Source organism: Balaenoptera musculus, chromosome 16, assembly GCF_009873245.2.
Source record: "Balaenoptera musculus isolate JJ_BM4_2016_0621 chromosome 16, mBalMus1.pri.v3, whole genome shotgun sequence".
NCBI classification, from domain to species: Eukaryota; Metazoa; Chordata; class Mammalia; order Artiodactyla; family Balaenopteridae; genus Balaenoptera; species Balaenoptera musculus.
Window position 1 is genome coordinate 33,036,690 of NC_045800.1, and position 20,632 is coordinate 33,057,321.

The 20,632-nt window shown below is 34.9% G+C and overlaps 1 protein-coding gene across 6 annotated transcripts in view; it reads right to left on the reverse strand.

Annotated features, from left to right (window-relative positions):
• Nucleotides 1-350: 350 nt before the first annotated feature.
• Nucleotides 351-20,632, reverse strand: part of TBC1D12 (TBC1 domain family member 12) — a 124,654-nt gene continuing 104,372 nt past the window's right edge. For all 6 annotated transcript variants that reach the window (XM_036828754.1, XM_036828753.1, XM_036828757.1 and 3 more), the window contains 7 exons: nt 17,749-17,829; nt 14,739-14,827; nt 13,776-13,847; nt 11,033-11,161; nt 10,660-10,769; nt 3,010-3,268; nt 351-2,235 (listed from right to left, as the gene is read on the reverse strand). In XM_036828754.1, coding sequence (XP_036684649.1) covers nt 2,167-2,235; nt 3,010-3,268; nt 10,660-10,769; nt 11,033-11,161; nt 13,776-13,847; nt 14,739-14,827; nt 17,749-17,829 — 809 coding nt within the window. In that variant the 3' untranslated portion in view covers nt 351-2,166. The remainder of the gene's footprint in view (nt 2,236-3,009; nt 3,269-10,659; nt 10,770-11,032; nt 11,162-13,775; nt 13,848-14,738; nt 14,828-17,748; nt 17,830-20,632) is intronic.

Genomic DNA, 20,632 nt, shown 5'->3' on the forward strand with positions numbered 1-20,632 from the left:
GGACAATGAAGTGAGAAATACTGATTAAGTAGACAAACAAATAAAACACCATATTAAATTTCACATTATCTTGAGGCTTTTAGGAAAGTTATTTTTTAATTGAAAATATACTTTAACCAAAAAAACTGTCATACAACTGACCATGCGAATAATGAGTAACTCCATACTGCCTGTATAAGAGGTTCAAGGGCAAAGACAGTAACAATATTTTAGCTGCCAGTACTGTCAGTCTCAAGAGGCTAAAGGCCCAGTGCATCCCAGGAAGAGAAATTTGGCAAAAAAGTTTATTCCCTTTTTATCTCCACATGTAGTTAAATATCCCCAAAATAATGAAGACTCATTTCAAGTAATTACTCTGTTTACGAGTTTTATTTACACAGTAATTGTTAATAGTGGTTTTTAATAAATTCCTTGTATTTACATTTTATATACACATTTATACTTGAAAGGTAAAAGAAACTGTACAATAATAAAAATGAGAAAAAGAAATACAGTAACTTAGGTCCAACTCTGGAAACAAATACACAAAAGTAAGATTAAGTTTAGGCAGGTAGTATAACCTCAATGAGATTACTGCCAGGGGTTACATTCCCTTTATCAGGGCCACCAATACCAAGGAAGTAGTTACCAGAGTTAAAATGTCATTCTAAAACCTGTTAAGACCCTGGGTACTCCCTCAATATTTTATTACACTACTAGTTTCCACTAAGCAAGCTCCTAGGAGAGGAGTTAACTTCTGAGGGTTCCATTAGTGGTCCCTAGGCTAGAATGACCCATGGGGTAAAAATACATAGGTACCGTCTGGTCCCATACTCCTAAAGAGGCAGGCGCTACACTAACAAGGTTCTCAGGCTTGTTAGTTTGAAGACTATATACCACTAACAGAAATAGTGTGCTTAATTGTTGTTTCAAACCAAATTGCAACATAAAAGCACATTATAAATCTAATTATTAACCAAATACCTTTTTATATAGATATCACTCATGATATTCAAGTGATTTACTTTAGGTTTAAGAATTAAACATATTATAATAAATTTAATGGCAATTTACCAATAATTAATCATTCCTTTATCCACTATATCATCAAAGTTACTCATTAGAAAAAAATTAATTTTACCTTTTACTCTTATTTCCTTTGATTAGAAAATTATACACAGTGTTTTACAAGTCATGGACTTGGCTACATATTAAGATTTCCAATTTCAAACTGGAATTAACAAATTTTGTTTCTACAATGAAAGAATTTTAACTAACATATTTAAAGTCTTGCCAAGTAGCATTCTAATTAAGAACTCTCAAAATTCATTACTTTTTACTCTTACCAGTGAAAAACCTCATTTATATTTATGGACTTACTCCCCCCAAAAAGCCTTCAGTCCATTAAAGTGCAAAGAAATTTCCTTCTACCAGTTAGCTTTCTTAAATTACTAGATTAACAATTTCTTAGACTAGAAACAGAGAGGATAAAATGCTCTGAGTGATAGGAATTCCTTGAGAAAATGAAACAATTTCCTTTCAAAACAAATAGACATGATACTGTGGAAAAACACCTACACAAATGCTAAACAATCTCCTACCAATATTTCCAGTTCCCAGATAACCTAAATTTGCCCCAACCTGTGAGTGAAGATAAACAACTTCAGTGACGTAAATAATTTATAATCAACATTGCTTATTCTTGGTCTATAATATCTTCAAAAGTTTGGAACTGGAGATAATATCTGTACTCAGGTGTTTATTTCCAATAGTATTTTGGAAGTTAAAGTAGTATTTAACAATCCTGTTCTGACCTCCAAAGTGCTAATTGTTATGCTCCTCCTTTATGCTAAATGTTAAAAAAGAAAAGATGTAAAAATTTGAACTATCTCCAAAGCTGTTAAAAAAATTTATTGCATTAAACTGTTCACTCCAAATTACGGAGTATGAACTAGCCATTTAAACTTTTTTCTTTGTAAAATGGCTCTCCCTATAAAATACTTTTTTATTAATACTGTCAATAGGTACTCATTTACTTCAGCCATGGAATTCAAAATCAGCAGTTTTCCAATTCTTGATTCTTTTAGCTTTCTTCAACATTTTCTTCCATGCTTTTTACATAGGAAACAAAATACTTTTATCAAAAACATTTTTTTAATATTGCAATTAGTCTGTTAATTTTGAAGATTAGCTTTTCAGAGCTGGACTATTATTCTTGTCTCCTTCTTTAATATCCTTCATCACAGATGCAAAGACCTGGAAATTATATAAAGTAAACATTAATCCTCAAAAAAACTACCATGCAGATTAAAGAGATTTTAAAAACTATAGTTTATTAACGTGAAAAAGCTTTAGTATACATAACTCTGTCCCCTGAAAGACTGCCATTCTCAAATCCTCTTGTTTGTTTCAACCCAACTTTATGATATATAGTTAGATTCCAGTTTTCATCACTTGCCAAATATTATAAAATTACTGTTAGGTAACAAAACATCCTCTGGACCAATATTCTTATATTTTCATTTTCATAAGCAATAAAACTTGAGAGCTTATAATGCCTACTAGCTATCATTCATGGAGCAAGTGTTAACACTATTTTTTATGTCATTTAACTTTCGACTGCCAATATATTTGCTTCCCTAACAAGACTAAGCATCTAAAAAGTCAGGATCATACATTATATTCTTTTTATTGCAAACCCTTAGTACACATCAGGTATTTAAAACAATTGTTGTCTATCTGAAATATCAAGGTAATTATACAATTGCCCTGGCAAATACATGACTATTGTAGGCTGTACTTCACTAAATTCATAAAATATTACTGGACTTACATAAAGATAAAGCCATAAGTCTGGAGAGGTGAAAGCGGAGCAATTCATTTTTTTTTTTCAAAGTCAAAAATTATTTTTGCAAGTTTTTTAAAAATTTAAGCACTAACATTTGAGAAATACATGACTTTTTTTTTTTTTTTTTACAAGAAATAAACTGTTTTTATACATCTATTACAAGTAGGAAAATGCCACGCTACCTGAGTCCATTTTTTGGTACTATTCTGCATTTGAATGGCTGCAATACAGGTGAACAGCTTTTCTGATGTGATATCTTCTGGCAATTTAGTTAGAAACTGTGCTATATGAATAAAGTCCATCTGTAGGAGAATATCTTCATATAATCGGAGGATTCCTAATCCAGTCCTAAATAAAAATTCCTCCCCATCTCTGCAAAATACATCCCAGACTCGACAGGCCAGATCAAGTGGTAGTGATTTGCTATATAGTGTGAAGATCCTAAAATTAGGGGGAAAAAGTCATTGGAATTTTTCATTCATTTATTCATTCACTCATTAAGTATCTATATATAAAAAGAACAGTGCTTAACTAGGGTGAAAAAGGCAAATAAGATATGGCTCCTTCGCTCAAAGAACGTGAGTAGTTGGAAATGAAGTAATAAATAACAAAAGTATGTGAATTTACAACCTTACATTGAGATATGGCCTAATACAAACTAGAGTGGCAGAATAACCTCATGGTTAAGGGTATGGGCTCTGAAATCAGAACACCTGAGTCTGAAACTTAGATTTGCAACTTACTGGTTGTGTTACCTTGAGTAAGATACTCATCCTTGCTGTGCCTCAGTTTCCTCATTAGTAAACAAAATAAAATTACCTAACTCTCAGAATTGTTTTGAAAATTAAAGGAGTTAATAAATGTAAAGTATTTTGAATAGTGCCAGGCACATAAGAAATGCTCAATAAAAGTTACTTCTGACAGCAACAGTCAGCTCTACCCACCACCAGAGCCTCCCATCAAGCCTCTTAGATAGCCTCAACCACCAGAGGGCAGACAACAGAAGCAAGAAAAACTACAATCCTGCAGCCTGTGGACCAAAAACCACAGTTACAGAAAGATAGAGAAGATGAAAAGGCAGAGGGCTATGTACCAGATGAAGGAACAAGAAAAAACCCCAGAAAAACAACTAAATGAAGCGGAGATAGGCAACCTTCCAGAAAAAGAATTCAGAATAATGATAGTGAAGATGATCCAGGACCTCGGAATAAGAATGGAGGCAAAGATTGAGAAGATGCAAGAAATGATTAACAAAGACCTAGAAGAATTAAAGAACAAACAAACAGAGATGACCAATACAATAACTGAAATGAAAACTACACTAGAAGGAATCAATAGCAGAATAACTGAGGCAGAAGAACGGATAAGTGACCTGGAAGACAGAATGGTGGAATTCACTGCTGCGGAACAGACTAAAGAAAAAAGAATGAAAAGAAATGAAGACAGCCTAAGAGACCTCTGGGACAACATTAAACGCAACAACATTCGCATTATAGGGGTCCCAGAAGGAGAAGAGAGAGAGAAAGGACCAGAGAAAATATTTGAAGAGATTATAGTCGAAAACTTCCCTAACATGGGAAAGGAAATAGCCACCCAAGTCCAGGAAGCACAGAGAGTCCCATACAGAATAAACCCAAGGAGAAACACGCCGAGACACATAGTAATCAAAGTGGCAAAAATTAAAGACAAAGAAAAATTATTGAAAGCAGCAAGGGAAAAACGACAAATAACATACAAGGGAACTCCCATAAGGTTAACAGCTGATTTCTCAGCAGAAACTCTGCAAGCCAGAAGGGAGTGGCATGATATACTTAAAGTGATGAAAGGGAAGAACCTACAACCAAGATTACTCTACCCAGCAAGGATCTCATTTAGATTTGATGGAGAAATCAAAAGCTTTACAGACAAGCAAAAGCTAAGAGAATTCAGCACCACCAAACCAGCTCTACAACAAATGCTAAAGGAACTTCTCTAAGTGGGAAACACAAGAGAAGAAAAGGACCTACAAAAACAAACCCAAAACAATTAAGAAAATGGTCATAGGAACATACATATCGATAATTACCTTAAACATGAATGGATTAAATGCCCCAACCAAAAGACACAGACTGGCTGAATGGATACAAAAACAAGACCCATATATATGCTGTCTACAAGAGACCCACTTTAGACCTAGGGACACATACAGACTGAAAGTGAGGGGATGGAAAAAGATATTCCATGCAAATGGAAATCAAAAGAAAGCTGGAGTAGCTATACTCATATCAGATAAAATAGACTTTAAAATAAAGAATGTTACAAGAGACAAGGAAGGACACTACATAATGATCCAGGGATCAATCCAAGAAGAAGATATAACAATTATAAATATATATGCACCCAACATAGGAGCACCTCAATACATAAGGCAACTGCTAACAGCTATAAAAGAGGAAATTGACAGTAACACAGTAATAGTGGGGGACTTTAACACCTCACTTACACCAATGGACAGATCATCCAAAATGAAAATAAATAAGGAAACAGAAGCTTTAAATGACACAATAGACCAGATAGATTTAATTGATATATATAGGACATTCCATCCAAAAACAGCAGATTACACGTTCTTCTCAAGTGCGCACGGAACATTCTCCAGGATAGATCACATCTTGGGTCACAAATCAAGCCTCAGTAAATTTAAGAAAATTGAAATCATATCAAGCATCTTTTCTGACCACAACGCTATGAGATTAGAAATGAATTACAGGGAAAAAAACGTAAAAAAGACAAACACATGGAGGCTAAACAATACGTTACTAAATAACCAAGAGATCACTGAAGAAATCAAAGAGGAAATAAAGAAAATACCTAGAGACAAATGACAATGAAAACACGACAACCCAAAACCTATGGGATGCAGCAAAAGCAGTTCTAAGAGGGAAGTTTATAGCTATACAAGCCTACCTAAAGAAACAAGAAAAATCTCAAGTAAACAATCTAACCTTACACCTAAAGAACTAGAGAAAGAAGAACAAACAAAACCCAAAGTTAGCAGAAAGAAAGAAATCATAAAGATCAGAGCAGAAATAAATGAAATAGAAACAAAGAAAACAATAGCAAAGATCAATAAAACTAAAAGTTGGTTCTTTGAGAAGATAAACAAAATTGATAAGCCATTAGCCAGACTCATCAAGAAAAAGAGGGAGAGGACTCACATCAATAAAATCAGAAATGAAAAAGGAGAAGTTACAACAGACACCGCAGAAATACAAAGCATCCTAAGAGACTACTACAAGCAACTTTATGCCAATAAAATGGACAACCTGGAAGAAATGGACAAATTCTTAGAAAGGTATAACCTTCCAAGACTGAACCAGGAAGAAACAGAAAATATGAACAGACCAATCACAAGTAATGAAATTGAAACTGTGATTAAAAATCTTCCAACAAACAAAAGTCCAGGACCAGATGGCTTCACAGGTGAATTCTATCAAACATTTAGAGAAGAGCTAACACCCATCCTTCTCAAACTCTTCCAAAAAATTGCAGAGGAAGGAACACTCCCAAACTCATTCTATGAGGCCACCATCACCCTGATACCAAAACCAGACAAAGACACTACAAAAAAAGAAAATTACAGACCAATATCACTGATGAATATAGATGCAAAAATCCTCAACAAAATACTAGCAAACAGAATCCAACAACACATTAAAAGGATCATACACCACGATCAAGTGGGATTTATCCCAGGGATGCAAGGATTCTTTAATATACGCAAATCAATCAATGTGATACACCATATTAACAAATTGAAGAATAAAAACCATATGATCATCTCAATAGATGCAGAAAAAGCTTTTGACAAAATTCAACACCCATTTATGATAAAAACTCTCCAGAAAGTGGGCATAGAGGGAACCTACCTCAACATAATAAAGGCCATATATGACAAACCCACAGCAAACATCATTCTCAATGGTGAAAAACTGAAAGCATTTCCTCTAAGATCAGGAACGAGACAAGGATGTCCACTCTCACCACTATTATTCAACATAGTTCTGGAAGTCCTAGCCACGGCAATCAGAGAAGAAAAAGAAATAAAAGGAATCCAAATTGGAAAAGAAGAAGTAAAACTGTCACTGTTTGCGGATGACATGATACTATACATAGAGAATCCTAAAACTGCCACCAGAAAACTGCTAGAGCTAATCAATGAATATGGTAAAGTTGCAGGATACAAAATTAATGCACAGAAATCTCTTGCATTCCTATACACTAATGATGAAAAAATCTGAAAGAGAAATTAAGGAAACACTCCCATTTACCATTGCAACAAAAAGAATAAAATACCTAGGAATAAACCTACCTAGGGAGACAAAAGACCTGTATGCAGAAAACTATAAGACACTGATGAAAGAAATTAAAGATGATACCAACAGATGGAGAGATATACCATGTTCTTGGATTGGAAGAATCAACATTGTGAAAATGAGTATACTACCCAAAGCAATCTACAGATTCAATGCAATCCCTATCAAATTACCAATGGCATTTTTTACGGAGCTAGAACAAATCATCTTAAAGTTTGTATGGAGACACAAAAGACCCCGAATAGCCAAAGCAGTCTTGAGGCAAAAAAATGGAGCTGGAGGAATCAGACTCCCTGACTTCAGACTATACTACAAAGCTACAGTAATCAAGACAATATGGTACTGGCACAAAAACAGAAACATAGATCAATGGAACAAGATAGAAAGCCCAGAGATTAACCCACGCACCTATGGTCAACTAATCTATGACAAAGAAGGCAAAGATATACAATGGAGAAAAGACAGTCTCTTCAATAAGTGGTGCTGGGAAAACTGGACAGCTACATGTAAAAGAATGAAAGTAGAATACTCCCTAACACCATACACAAAAATAAACTCAAAATGGATTAGAGACCTAAATGTAAGACTGGACACTATAAAACTCTTAGAGGAAAACATAGGAAGAACACTCTTTGACATAAATCACAGCAAGATCTTTTTTGATCCACCTCCTAGAGTAATGGAAATAAAAACAACAATAAACAAGTGGGACCTAATGAAACTTCAAAGCTTTTGCACAGCAAAGGAAACCATAAACAAGACGAAAAGACAACCCTCAGAATGGGAGAAAATATTTGCAAATGAATCAACGGACAAAGGATTAATCTCCAAAATATATAAACAGCTCATGCAGCTCAGTATTAAAGAAACAAACACCCCAATCCAAAAATGGGCAGAAGACCTAAATAGACATTTCTCCAAAGAAGACATACAGACGGCCACGAAGCACATGAAAAGATGCTCAACATCACTAATTATTAGAGAAATGCAAATCAAAACTACAATGAGGTATCACCTCACTCCTGTTAGAATGGGCATCATCAGAAAATCTACAAACAACAAATGCTGGAGAGGGTGTGGAGAAAAGGGAACCCTCTTGCACTGTTGGTGGGAATGTAAATTGATACAGCCACTATGGAGAACAATATGGAGGTTCCTTAAAAAACTAAAAATAGAATTACCATATGACCCAGCAATCCCACTACTGGGCATATACCCAGAGAAAACCGTAATTCAAAAAGACACATGCACCCGCATGTTCATTGCAGCACTATTTACAATAGCCAGGTCATGGAAGCAACCTAAATGCCCATCAACAGACGAATGGATAAAGAAGTTGTGGTACATATATACAATAGAATATTACTCAGCCATAAAAAGGAACGAAATTGAGTCATTTGTTGAGACGTGGATGGATCTAGAGACTGTCATACAGAGTGAAGTAAGTCAGAAAGCGAAAAACAAATATCGTATATTAATGCATGTATGTGGAACCTAGAAAAATGGTACAGATGAGCCAGTTTGCAGGGCAGAAGTTGAGACACAGATGTAGAGAATGGACATATGGACACCAAGGGGGGAAAACTGCGGTGGGGTGGGGATGGTGGTGTGCTGAATTGGGCGATTGGGATTGACATGTATACACTGATGTGTATAAAATTGATGCCTAATAAGAACCTGCAGTATAAAAAAACAAACAAACAAAACAACTAATACTAAACTTTCATTGGGTTATTTGTATGGAAATATGTTAATATAAATGTTTCAGACATTACATGAAATTTCTAAAAATCTTAAAAAAAAAAAAAAAGTTACTTCTTACTACTGTATGAGGAAACCAAGTACCATCTTTTAGTAACCTAAATACAAAACCATAAATTCTGACTTTCCTCTTTTCTCTTTCCACAAACATCCACTCTTTTGTTTTCCCTTCACCAAACTTTACTTACTACTTCTTTTGGAGCATGTATACCCTCCAATAGAATCACCAAAATGGTTTTTCACATCCTTTCTGATAATGTTTGATCATGTAAGTCTTTATCCAGTGGTACTCTGGGGTAGCACTCTGGTTGAGGAAGGAGGGAGAATAGGTGCTAGAGAACTTCTCTTGATGTTGCCTTGGCAAAGAAGGTACACATTTTTACACAGACTGTGTTTATCTGAGGTACTGCTGATGAAACGTGCGTGAACAAGGGAACTAAAGGCTCTCCCGCTAAAAAATGAAAAAAATTCCCTTTAGCACTGCCACTCATTTATTCCTCTTTTTTCTTGCACCACTGATCCTGGGATTCATATGTTATAAGCTCAACAGAGGCAGTGAAACAAAAATCCGTGTCTACTTCTTAAGTTATAAACATATATTTAATTGCATAACAAAAAACATACTCTTGGTAGTACAGAGAATACTAATTCACTGTTCAAAATGAGGAAGGGTACCAGTAGTGCCTAGGGAATTTCTAGCATACAGTACTACTCAGTACTAATTCCATCCCGCTCCCTTTATCAACTGTGATCCTGCTGTGCCTCATGCTCACAGTCCTTAAGAGGGACAGTTGAGGAGTTTTTTCCCCCTTCTTTACAGATTTACAGATTTGATCTTGGTCCCTTGCGTCCCATATTATAAAACCCTTCTCCCCATGATCTTGGGTCCTACTCAAAGGAATTCTAATGTTCCTAATGGGAATGGAAGAGAATACACTGAAAAATAACTTAGTTTTTTTTTAAAGCCTAAATAAAAGAAACCTCAAACAACTGGAAAGATATTTGATCAATGCCATTATTAATTTATTTTTCCATACTAAAACAATATCATTTATATGAAACCCACTGATGTTTAATGATTAGGATTTAAGGTTTAAATATTTCACATGTACTCCTAACAGTCTATCTTAAGATCAAATGCTCCATCTCTTGGGCAAAGTTCACCCCCCTCTCTGTAATCGATTTTACTGCTCACCAGAGTCCTAGGCAAAATTTCCAACTTAAAACAGAAGAGCTAGAATTGTAAAGTTGAAAAAAAGACATTAGCACCTAAATAAGGCATCATTACTCGGTCAGAAAGCTGGATAAGGCCTTGGAAAAAAACAAAGCCCTCGATAAAGAAACACTATCATAACTATCATAAACCCTTGGTGTTAAGAATATTAAAGGAACAGCAACTAACTCTTTCTGAGAGCTTACTATGTACCAGGCATTGAATGAGATAATCCATGCAAAACACTCTCAGTACAACTCAAGATATAGATATTATTATTCCCATTTTATAGTTAGGAAACTGAAACACAAACTGAGGGATTCTGACTTCAACCCAGAGTCCATGCTCTTAATCAAATGCCTCCCCACAAAAATGTGAGAGTTTCTCTACATGCAAGCGAAAAGTTTTTTATATGTATGATCCTGTGCATGAAATTTACTCTAGGCAAAAAGTTACACTTTGTTTCCTTTTAATAATTATATTTTACATATGTTATGACTTACCAGTCTATCAAGTATATGTCTGGTGTAAGACTGTAAGATTTGAAATGAAGAAACAGTTTGGAGAGATTTTCTTCAAAAAATACTTCAAACGTTGCAAAATATCTCAACATCTAAAGACAGAAATTTCAACAAAATTATTTAAGAGTATACTCTAGAAATAGAGAAAATAAATCCTTAATCGTAATAGAAAATCTTGCTTAACACCTCTGAGTCTTTTCATCAAGCATTCATAGAACTATAATAATTCAATGAAAAGCTTATTTTAGATCAGATTATCTTAGTCTTCTAATTACTGTTTTTCACTCTAAAAGGGCATTCAGACTATAGAAACTGACAGTCAAAGAAAAACACAATTCATTCCAAATGTCCATACCATGCTGTGATCCACACGAAAAAAGGCTAACTGGCATGGCTTATTCAGGAGATTTGCAAATGCAATGAAGGCATCTGCCTCTTCCAAGTTGAGAATGAGAACTGCTGCTATGAAGGACATCCCCTGGACCTTCAAAGGAAAAGAAATTAATCAAAATGTGCTTACAATAATAAATCTATACAGTTTATTTTATTGTATTGTATTCCTGAAAAATTACAAAGTGACATTACAAAGTAGAATTAACCAAGTTTTAAAATTTCTTTTTATCTTCCAACAAAGGTAAATACAGAGAACCACTAAAAATTATGAAATCTCCCTAATTTTACTTTTCTTTCTTGCTCATGTGGTTTAAAAAGTATTAGGGAAAATTTTGGAAAAAAGAAAAAAGTATCAGCTTTTACTTGCTACAAAAGTCTATCTCAGTATCCTACCTAGTTTTCATTTTCTCTCAGTCTGAAGTATTTCAGAGTATAAACTCACAAAATTTAATGAAAATTAGGTGACTGTCTTCATTGTTATAACACATCTGTCTGAGGTAGAAAGTGAAGAACTACGAACAAAAGAGATCTATGAGAAGTGCCACTGAAATTCCAAGAAAGAAGAGACTATGGGGGTTAGGATAGTGGGGCTGGATTCCCGGAAGAGCAGCTGGAAAAATGAGGAAAAACCATTCTAAGATGGAAAAGACACGTCAGCAAAGACATATAGGGTCAGTACAGTTGGAGCAAGCGATTTATAATGGGATTAATGGGAAAAATTAGAAAAAGTAGTATGCATTTACAAATTATGAAAGGTCTTCAGTAAAAGGCTAAGCTATACAGATGTTTGCTTGTGAGTTATGAGTAGCTATTGCACATTTTTTAGCAGATAAGTAATTGGAAACTGCTGTTGTAAAAATATTCATTCTTTCATTAAAAAAACAGTTTACAGAGCACTTCTGATAGAGATTTGTATAACAGACTTACACAGAGAGACCAGGAGAACAAATAAAAGAGCAATACAGATTGGTGTCCTTGGTTATTTTAAATATAACTGGAATGTGAACCATTACCAACTTTTTACAAGATATACTGAAGAAATTCCACAGATAAAACTTCTGTGTGATTTACTTATAGATTAAGTATGTATTATTCATTAATGCAGTTAAAAACCTATTTTATCAAACCACATCATGAAATATGTATTCCAATATAGTTTATACTACTCTTATCACATATTATAAAACAAGTCTGATTTGACTGACTGGCTTGCCAGTGAGGCTTGTCATCACCAGTTAGGTTCTAAGGTGGTCATTTTACATAAATCCAATGAGCCAATAAATTTGTGTATTCTGTAGAGTATTAATGAAGAACTTGTTCATATATTTTTCTTTAAATGATGATGACATATATAAACTCATTATAGTGTTAAAATTCTACTGGCTACACTTTTTAAAAGAAGCATGAATTTTATTTTAAAATACCAATATTTAACAAGTGCTAAAAATTAAATCCTTTACAATTAAACTTACAATAAAAAAATTTAAATGAATGTCAACTTAAAAATGTGAAGGGGTTACATAATGTCTTTCCAGTTCTATTACAGAACACATGAGCAAGAGGGATTCTCTGTTCAAATTTTACTTCCTTCATATGGACATATCCTTTAATACTACAACCTGCCATACCCAAACCTTCACTCCCCCTCAACCCACGCCATACTTTTTCCATAGCACTTATCACCTTTTAATGTAACATATGATTTACTTATTTGTTGTTATTTATTGTCTGTCTCTTCCTTCTAAATTATAAGCATCAAAAAGGGAAGAATCTTTCTTTTGTTCACTGAGGTGAACAAAATGCCTAGAACAAAGCCCGGCATATAGCAATAAGCACACAATAAATATTTGTTAAGTGGATCAATAAACAAATATACAAATGAACATGCAACAAAATAGGGTAAATTGTACCACACAGCCACCCTATTGTGAGATCTCTAAAATTCTTCTTTTTAAGACAAAGGCAAGAAGATGAAGGTTTAATGATTTCTAGTTAAACATGACAAATTGAACATACAGTTTTCTTTGTTCCCTCCCAAATCCAACTAAAATAACAGTAAATAAAATGATAAATATTAACTTAGGAGGACGAAAAGAATGGAAAGTAATATAAACAGTAGATAAAAGATGTCAACAGCATTTTAGAAATTTTAATTTAACTAAATGGAGAATGTTGAAACTAAAATATGTGCAGAGGAGGAAGCCAATAAGCAGCAAGCCAATTCAGCCACAAAATCTGGAAAGCTCAGGAAGTGAAGTTATCAGGTTCCTCTAAAATTGAAAGGTAGGGCTAAAACTAGGATTGGCTGAAAATCTGTGAAAGGAGCAAATCCCCTCCTCTATCCTGTATGGACAGGTATCTATCTACCTTTCCCTCAACCCAGCAGAACATAAGAGGTTTATCTCTGAAGGGACAGTCAGGAAAAGGAGAGTTAGGGAGAAGGCGAGAAGGCACCACAGCAGGAACAATAAATAAAAGTTTACAAATTGAATGGTAAAATCCCCAGCTGCTCTCCGAGAAAGCTGGCTATCAGTCTCATAAGCCTCTGGTAGGAGATGGGAAGATTCCTCTCCGGGTAAGTTAATATGACCAAGAAAAAAAAACATAAAGATACCGACATTTGGGAGCTAATACAACATAAGATACTATGAGATAAGAGAGATAAAATGTTTATATTCAAAAAACAGACTGAAACAAATACTTACATAACCAACATCAGGTCTGTAACATGTATACGCCCCTAATATACTATGTAAGACATCATGATATGGGCCACCCTTAGAGGAGAGAAAAACGAAACGTCAAGCTATACAAATAATTGTCTCTAAGTTAATTCTCAAAAAACATGTTAATAAACTTTACATTTCCTAAATGACTGGTTTTAGTCAGTATACTTTATCACTCCACAAAGATGTTTTCTAAAGTATGAATAAAAAAAATTATGAAAAACCAAAAAAGCCAAATAAACTCACTTGATGGATGGATACAAGCTATGTAGTTTGCGTGCAATTTTAAAGATGTCTAAATTTGGTACAATAAAATTATAATGAAAATAGATTCTTTCATTTGCTATAATACAGTTTCAGCAAGAGAAAACCATCAAGCTACACGAAATTAAGTTTACTAACAATTTTAATCTTAATGGTAAAATTTTTAATCTCATTTTATCAATATAAAGATAGAAGAATTCCATGAATAAAGACTTGAGTCATATAGATATATAAAATGTAATCATTTCTCTCCTCATAAAATATAAACAACTTCATAACAGCCTCTGCACAAAAAATAAACTGTTTCTTCCTATTTCGATAGTACTATAATTCTGAAAAATTTTAAAGTTTTGGAACAAACTTCTTTATCTTTTAACAATTTACTAGGCAAAAATGTTAAAATTTAAATATTTTACAGAATAGAAAGTAAAACAAAGAAATTCACTTCGTGGAAACTCATCAAGTACCTTTATGTGCTATGCTAACTGCAATGCATTCAATCAGTGGAATAAAATAACAGAAATGCCTTTACTATTTTCCTACTAGTTTTACATTTTTTATATAAAGGTCTACAATTTTTATAGTTTTGCCTTTTAAAAAATAATAGCTATGCATTTAGAGAATTTGTTCCCTTGGATTAAAAAAAAAAGTTGTTACAAGCTGGTTAGAAACCCTTACCTTCTGAAAGATGTAGAGAGATGGAAATGTACGGGATATGTCCAACTTAATTAATTCCAGACTGGCCTCCCGATCAGCAACAGATACACCTGCATTTGCCAGTTAGATAAAATTGAAATGATTACTTGACTATACCAAGTTCAATCTTACCAACACAGAATGATCACACAGCATATATGTTACTTAAGGAAAGTTAAAAGCTGAATAATTAAGAAATTTAAAGAAATGCCATATAGCTTTTGCTGGGACTTAGAGCCTCTAATATGAAGAAAGTATCTATACATTTATCAGAAAGGTTTTTTTTTTTTTAATTTATTTTTATTTATTTATGGCTGTGTTGGGTCTTCGTTTCTGCGCGAGGGCTTTCCCTAGTTGCGGCAAGCGGGGGCCACTCTTCATCGCGGTGCGCGGGCCTCTCACTATCGCGGCCTCTCGTGTTGCGGAGCACAGGCTCCAGACGCGCAGGCTCAGTAATTGCGGCTCACGGGCCCAGTTTCTCCGCGGCATGTGGGATCCTCGCAGACCAGGGCTCGAACCCGTGTCCCCTGCATTGGCAGGCAGATTCTCAACCCCTGCGCCACCAGGGAAGCCCTATCAGAAAGTTTTATGGTGAAAGATTTCTGCTTCTAGGTTTCATAGAAGGTAGGGGAAGACTACTGCTCCCACAATAAAAACTAGGAAAAAGGACGAATTTCAAATACCACTTGTTTTAAAAAAGGCATAAGAGGGAATTCCCGGGTGGTCCAGTGGTTAGGACTCCATGTTCTCACTGCTGAGGGCCAGGAAAGCGGTCTAAAGGATTTAAATCCCAGAAAGAGACGAGCCTTCCCTTTCCTAGGTGAGTGGGTACCAGTGGCCATTTTTCTTCCTAGGGGCCTCTGCCAAGTCTCAGAATGGGCTCAGGACTGAGCCTCCATAGACAAAGGTACTCTGCTTAGGGAAAGAGAAACCAGAAGAGCTTTTCATGGCCATATAAGACTGATGTGACAGAAAGGATCTGGAGGGGCCTGAATGTATATTTGGTTTTACCCTGTGGGACTTTTGCTGAGTGCTAGTGTAGTGCAGAAGGCCAAGCTGGAAAGACATAATGAAATCACTCATAAGCACATGGCCCTTGGGAGAATGTCTCATTGAAGAGGGGAGCCTGTAGTCAAAATAGGACAGTTCTTCCTATCAACAAATTTGAAACCCAAGATTAACTAAGTCTATCTAAAGCTGGAATCTTGCCCAACCTAGCTCAGTTACTGACTGAACTGAGGCAATAACCCAATGGCCTAACAGAAAAGAGCATAATTCCTCTGAGGGGAAACACCAGCTTCAATTTATACCTTTTTTATTTATAATAACTGACATACAATTTAAATTTTTAAGATATGCAAAGAATCAGGAAAATATGACGTATAATTAAGGGAAAAACCAGCCAATAGAAGCAGACCTGCAGATGATCCAGGAATGGAATTAAACAAGAATATTAACTGCTATAAATATGTTAAAGAAAATAGAGAAAATGATTGAGGAAATGTGTGGGATGGAAAGATAAAGAATTTCCCCAGAAAAATAGAATCTATAAAAAGAACCAGGTAGACATTCTAGAATTATAAAGTGTAATTTCTGAAATTAAAGATATATATTGGATAAATAGGATATATTTAATAGACTGGATATAAAAGAAGAGAGGGTTCATGAACTTGATTACAAAAATCATCTAAACTGACACACAGAAAGAATACAAATTTAAAAAAATAGTATAAGAGACTTATGGGACACTGTTAAATGGTCTAACATACACGTAATTGAAGTCCTAGAAGGAGAGGAAAGATGAGGCAGAAGTAATATTTGAAAAGATAATGGCCAAAAAAGTTTAATGACAACTACAAATTATAAACACCCAGGAAATAAGAAATCAGTAATTTAAACAGTTCTTCTGATTGAAGCAATTCTTCATTTACATTTAATTTCTACTAAAATATAACTTTTACCATTTATTAATCATGAGAAAATGTCTCTGAAGTAAATGCTCATAATTTTAATTCTTACGCTTCCAATATTTCATAAAAGTGAGTTTAAAACTCAGGCTGAGGCCCTGCCAATTAAAACTTCTTACATCTTCTTCCTTGCACTTTTAGTTTCCCACAAATAGCTGACATAGCTAACAGGTCTTGGGATGATACTTACACGAACCCTTCTGCAAATCAAATCTTCTTTCTAACCTTGTTTAGTCAATTTTCCCCACCATACTGTTCACTTTTCTAAATTAGAAAAAAGAGTATTCAAGGAATTTAAGAGTTGTTTACATACTCATGAAAACCACTATGAGATATGCACCATTTCTCTACCCTAAACCATGCTCATTTTTAGAGTTTTACTTATAGGGAAGAGAAAAATTTGCTTCCTATGAAGTAGAAAGAAAAGTGACTGGCAGATAAACAGCTCCCCATTATTCAAGGACAAGAAATATTTAAATAAATTTACCTAAATTTAATAAACTATGATGACAGGAAAAAAAAGTGTTCCTGTTTTCGCCAAAATGATCAGGAGAAAAACTGATGAGAGTGGAGGGAAAGATGAGGTCTATGCGTGAATTAAATGAACAAAGGTTAAGGCACAATAAGAATTATAAATAATACATTAGGGAGTGAATGAAAGTCAGTGAGAGTCAGGGGAGACAACAGGTCACAAGTGAGGTGTGCAGATATCTATCTTTAAGTTAAGAGTTGGCCTAAAAATACTGCACCCCATTAGTCTTACTGTTATGATTAAATCCTGGACTCTGGGGTCCAACAACCTGGGTTTACATTACAGCTTCACTGTTCCCAAGTTGAATACTCTGAGCCTCAGTTTCCTCTTATATCATTCAGTATAATACCATCTACTTAAAGGGTTATAACATTAAAGGAGATAATGTATGTGAAGAATTACTACAGTTCCTGATACATTGTAAAAATCACACTAGTATCTCAGCGACTGGATTTTGAGAAATTTTTATTAACCACAACAAAAAAAATCACACCTTCTACATCATTCTCTGAATTTGTTTCACTGAAGCTTTTCCACCGTTCCTTTGCTCTTGAGAGGAAGATTTCATAAAGTTCTGGGGGAAAAAAAGAACAAAAATTCATAAATAATAGGAAAGAAATTTATTCTCTTATTATCTATTTTTACTCTTACTTAAAAATAAAGAGAAAAAATCCTATTATAAGGTCAGATTTTTCTTATGTAGCAGGCATCAAAAATGTGGCAAATTGAAGTACCTGATTCTATCAAAACTATTCATTACTCAACCAGAAAGATAGCAAAGAAAATACTGCACAGAGTGGTCATCCAAATAGCTACAATATAGAATGAATGTTAAGAGGCAGGAAGAGATGCTTCTGCTGAAGAAGTATCACTGTAGAATAGCAGAGACATGATTTTCTTGGAGTCAGTCAGATCTAGATTCAAATTCCAGCTCTGCCACTTACTACCTGTGGGACTTCAAGAAAGGTACTTGATCACTCTGGAACTTGGCTTTCTTCATCTGTAAACCGGAGAAAAACACCACCTACTCATGGGGTTACTGATGATTAAATAATTTACATACAGCTCCTGACACCTTACAGACCCTCAGTAAATGCAAATGCTACTTCTTGCTTTCCTTCTCTCTTGAAACTGGTTTCTCCATTATGATATTGCTATCTAAGGCTACCGAAGCTATCCAAAGCTACCAAACTTCACAAATTTCGCCAGCAGGGCTACATACAAAAATCTCAACCCCTATCTTTTTACTTTAATTGCCCAATCACTTTTTGAGACTACCACTCTGTGCTTCCATATACAGCATCTCATTAAAACTTCAAGAACAAAAGAAATTGAAAATTTTTCTCAATTCTTAAATTTTAATTGTTTCTACTTTCTATTATAGATATTTAAAAATACATAAAAATAGTAAATTTCCATGACAAAACAGCAAAAAGTACTTCTTGCCAAATAACAACGTTTATATATTGCCCAAAATACCAAGAACATTTTTTACTTCAGTTAATCTTTTTTAAAAAATGTATTTAGGGAATTCCCTGGTGGTCCATTGGTTAGAACTTGGCACTTTCACTGCTGAGGGTGTGGGTTCAATCCCTGGTTGGGGGACTAAGATACCACAAGCTGCACGGCACGGCCAAAAATTTATTTTTAATTAAAATATAAAAATAAAAAATGTATTTGTTTTTAAAGGTAATATATGAATGTGATTTTCTAAAAAATTCAAACAGTACAAAACAGTACAGAGTGAAAAATAAATTTCCTTCCCTCCAATGCACTTTGTGCTTACCAAAACTCTAAAGATAAAAATATGCAAACACAAGCATATACATATATATTTTCCTTTAAAAAAAAGTGGCAACATATTACATGCATTGATTTGCATCTTGCTTTATCACATTGGAAGTTGGTCCATATTAGTAGAATAAATCTACTTTAGGTTTGCGGGTTTTTTTTAACAACTGCACAGTATCCCAATGTATGACTGCACCATAGTAAGTATACATAATACTGGGTTGGCCAAAAAGTGCCTTTGGTTTTTAAGTAAAAATAAAAGACACATTTTTTATTTTCATCAAGAACTCTATTGAACAATGTATTCACCCTTTTGTTCCACTACCTTCTGCCATTTTTCAGGCATCTTCATAATTCCATCTTCCCAAAACTTTTTATCTTTTTGAGCAAAGAACTGTTCCAGGTGCCTTTTACAGCCTTGGGAATTGAAATTTTTTCCATTAAGAGAATTTTGTAAAGACCGAAATAAATGGAAATCCAAAGGTGCAATGTCTGGTGAATACAGCGGATGAATCAGAACTTCCCAGCCAAGCTGTAACAGTTTTTGCCTGGTCATCAAAGAAACATGCGGTCTTGCATTAGCCTGATGGAAGACTATGCGTTTTCTGTTGACTAATTCTGGACGCTTTTCATTGAGTACCACTTTCAGTTGGTCTAATTGGGAGCAGTACTTGCTGGAGTTAATCGTTTCATTTTCCAGAAGAAGCACATAATGGAGGACTCCCTTCCAATCCCACCATATACACAACATCACCTTCTTTGGATGAAGACTGGCCTTTGGTGTGGTTGGTGATAGTTCATTTCACTTGCCCCATGATCTTTTCTGTTCTACATTATTGTATGATATCCACTTTTCATCGCCTGTCACAATTTGTTTTAAAGGGAACTTTATTATGTATGTATGTATGTATGTATGTATGTATGGCTGGGTCTTCGTTGCTGTGTGGGCTTTCTTTAGTTGTGGTGAGCGGGGGCTACTCTTCGTCGCGGTGCATGGGCTTCTCATTGCGGTGGCTTCTCTTGTTGCAGAGCATGGGCTTTAGTAGTTGTAGCTCACAGGCTCTAGAGCACAGGCTCAGTAGTTGTGGCGTACGGGCTTAGCTGCTCTGCAGCATGTGGGATCTTCCCAGACCAGGGCACGAACTTGTGTCCCCTGCATTGGCAGGCGGATTCTTAACCGCTGCGCCACCAGGAAACCCCCACAATTTGTTTTAAAAACAAAACATCATTACGTTTCAGTAGAGAATCGCATGTGGAAATACGGTCAAGGTTTTTTTTTTTTAGCTTAACGTATGTGGAAACCAAACATTAAAGTGATTCACATAACCAAATTGGTGCAAATGATTTTCAACACTTGATTTGGATTTTTTGAGTATGTTGGCTATCTCCCTTGTGGTATAACATTCGATTGTTCTCAATTAATGTCTCAGTTTGATTGCTATCAACTTCAACTGGTCTACCTGACCGTGGAGCATCGTCCAGCGAGAAATCTCCAGCACGAAACTTCACAAACCACTTTTGACACGTTCGATCAATCAAAGCACCTTCTCCATACACTGCACAAATCTCTTTTTGCCATTTCGGTT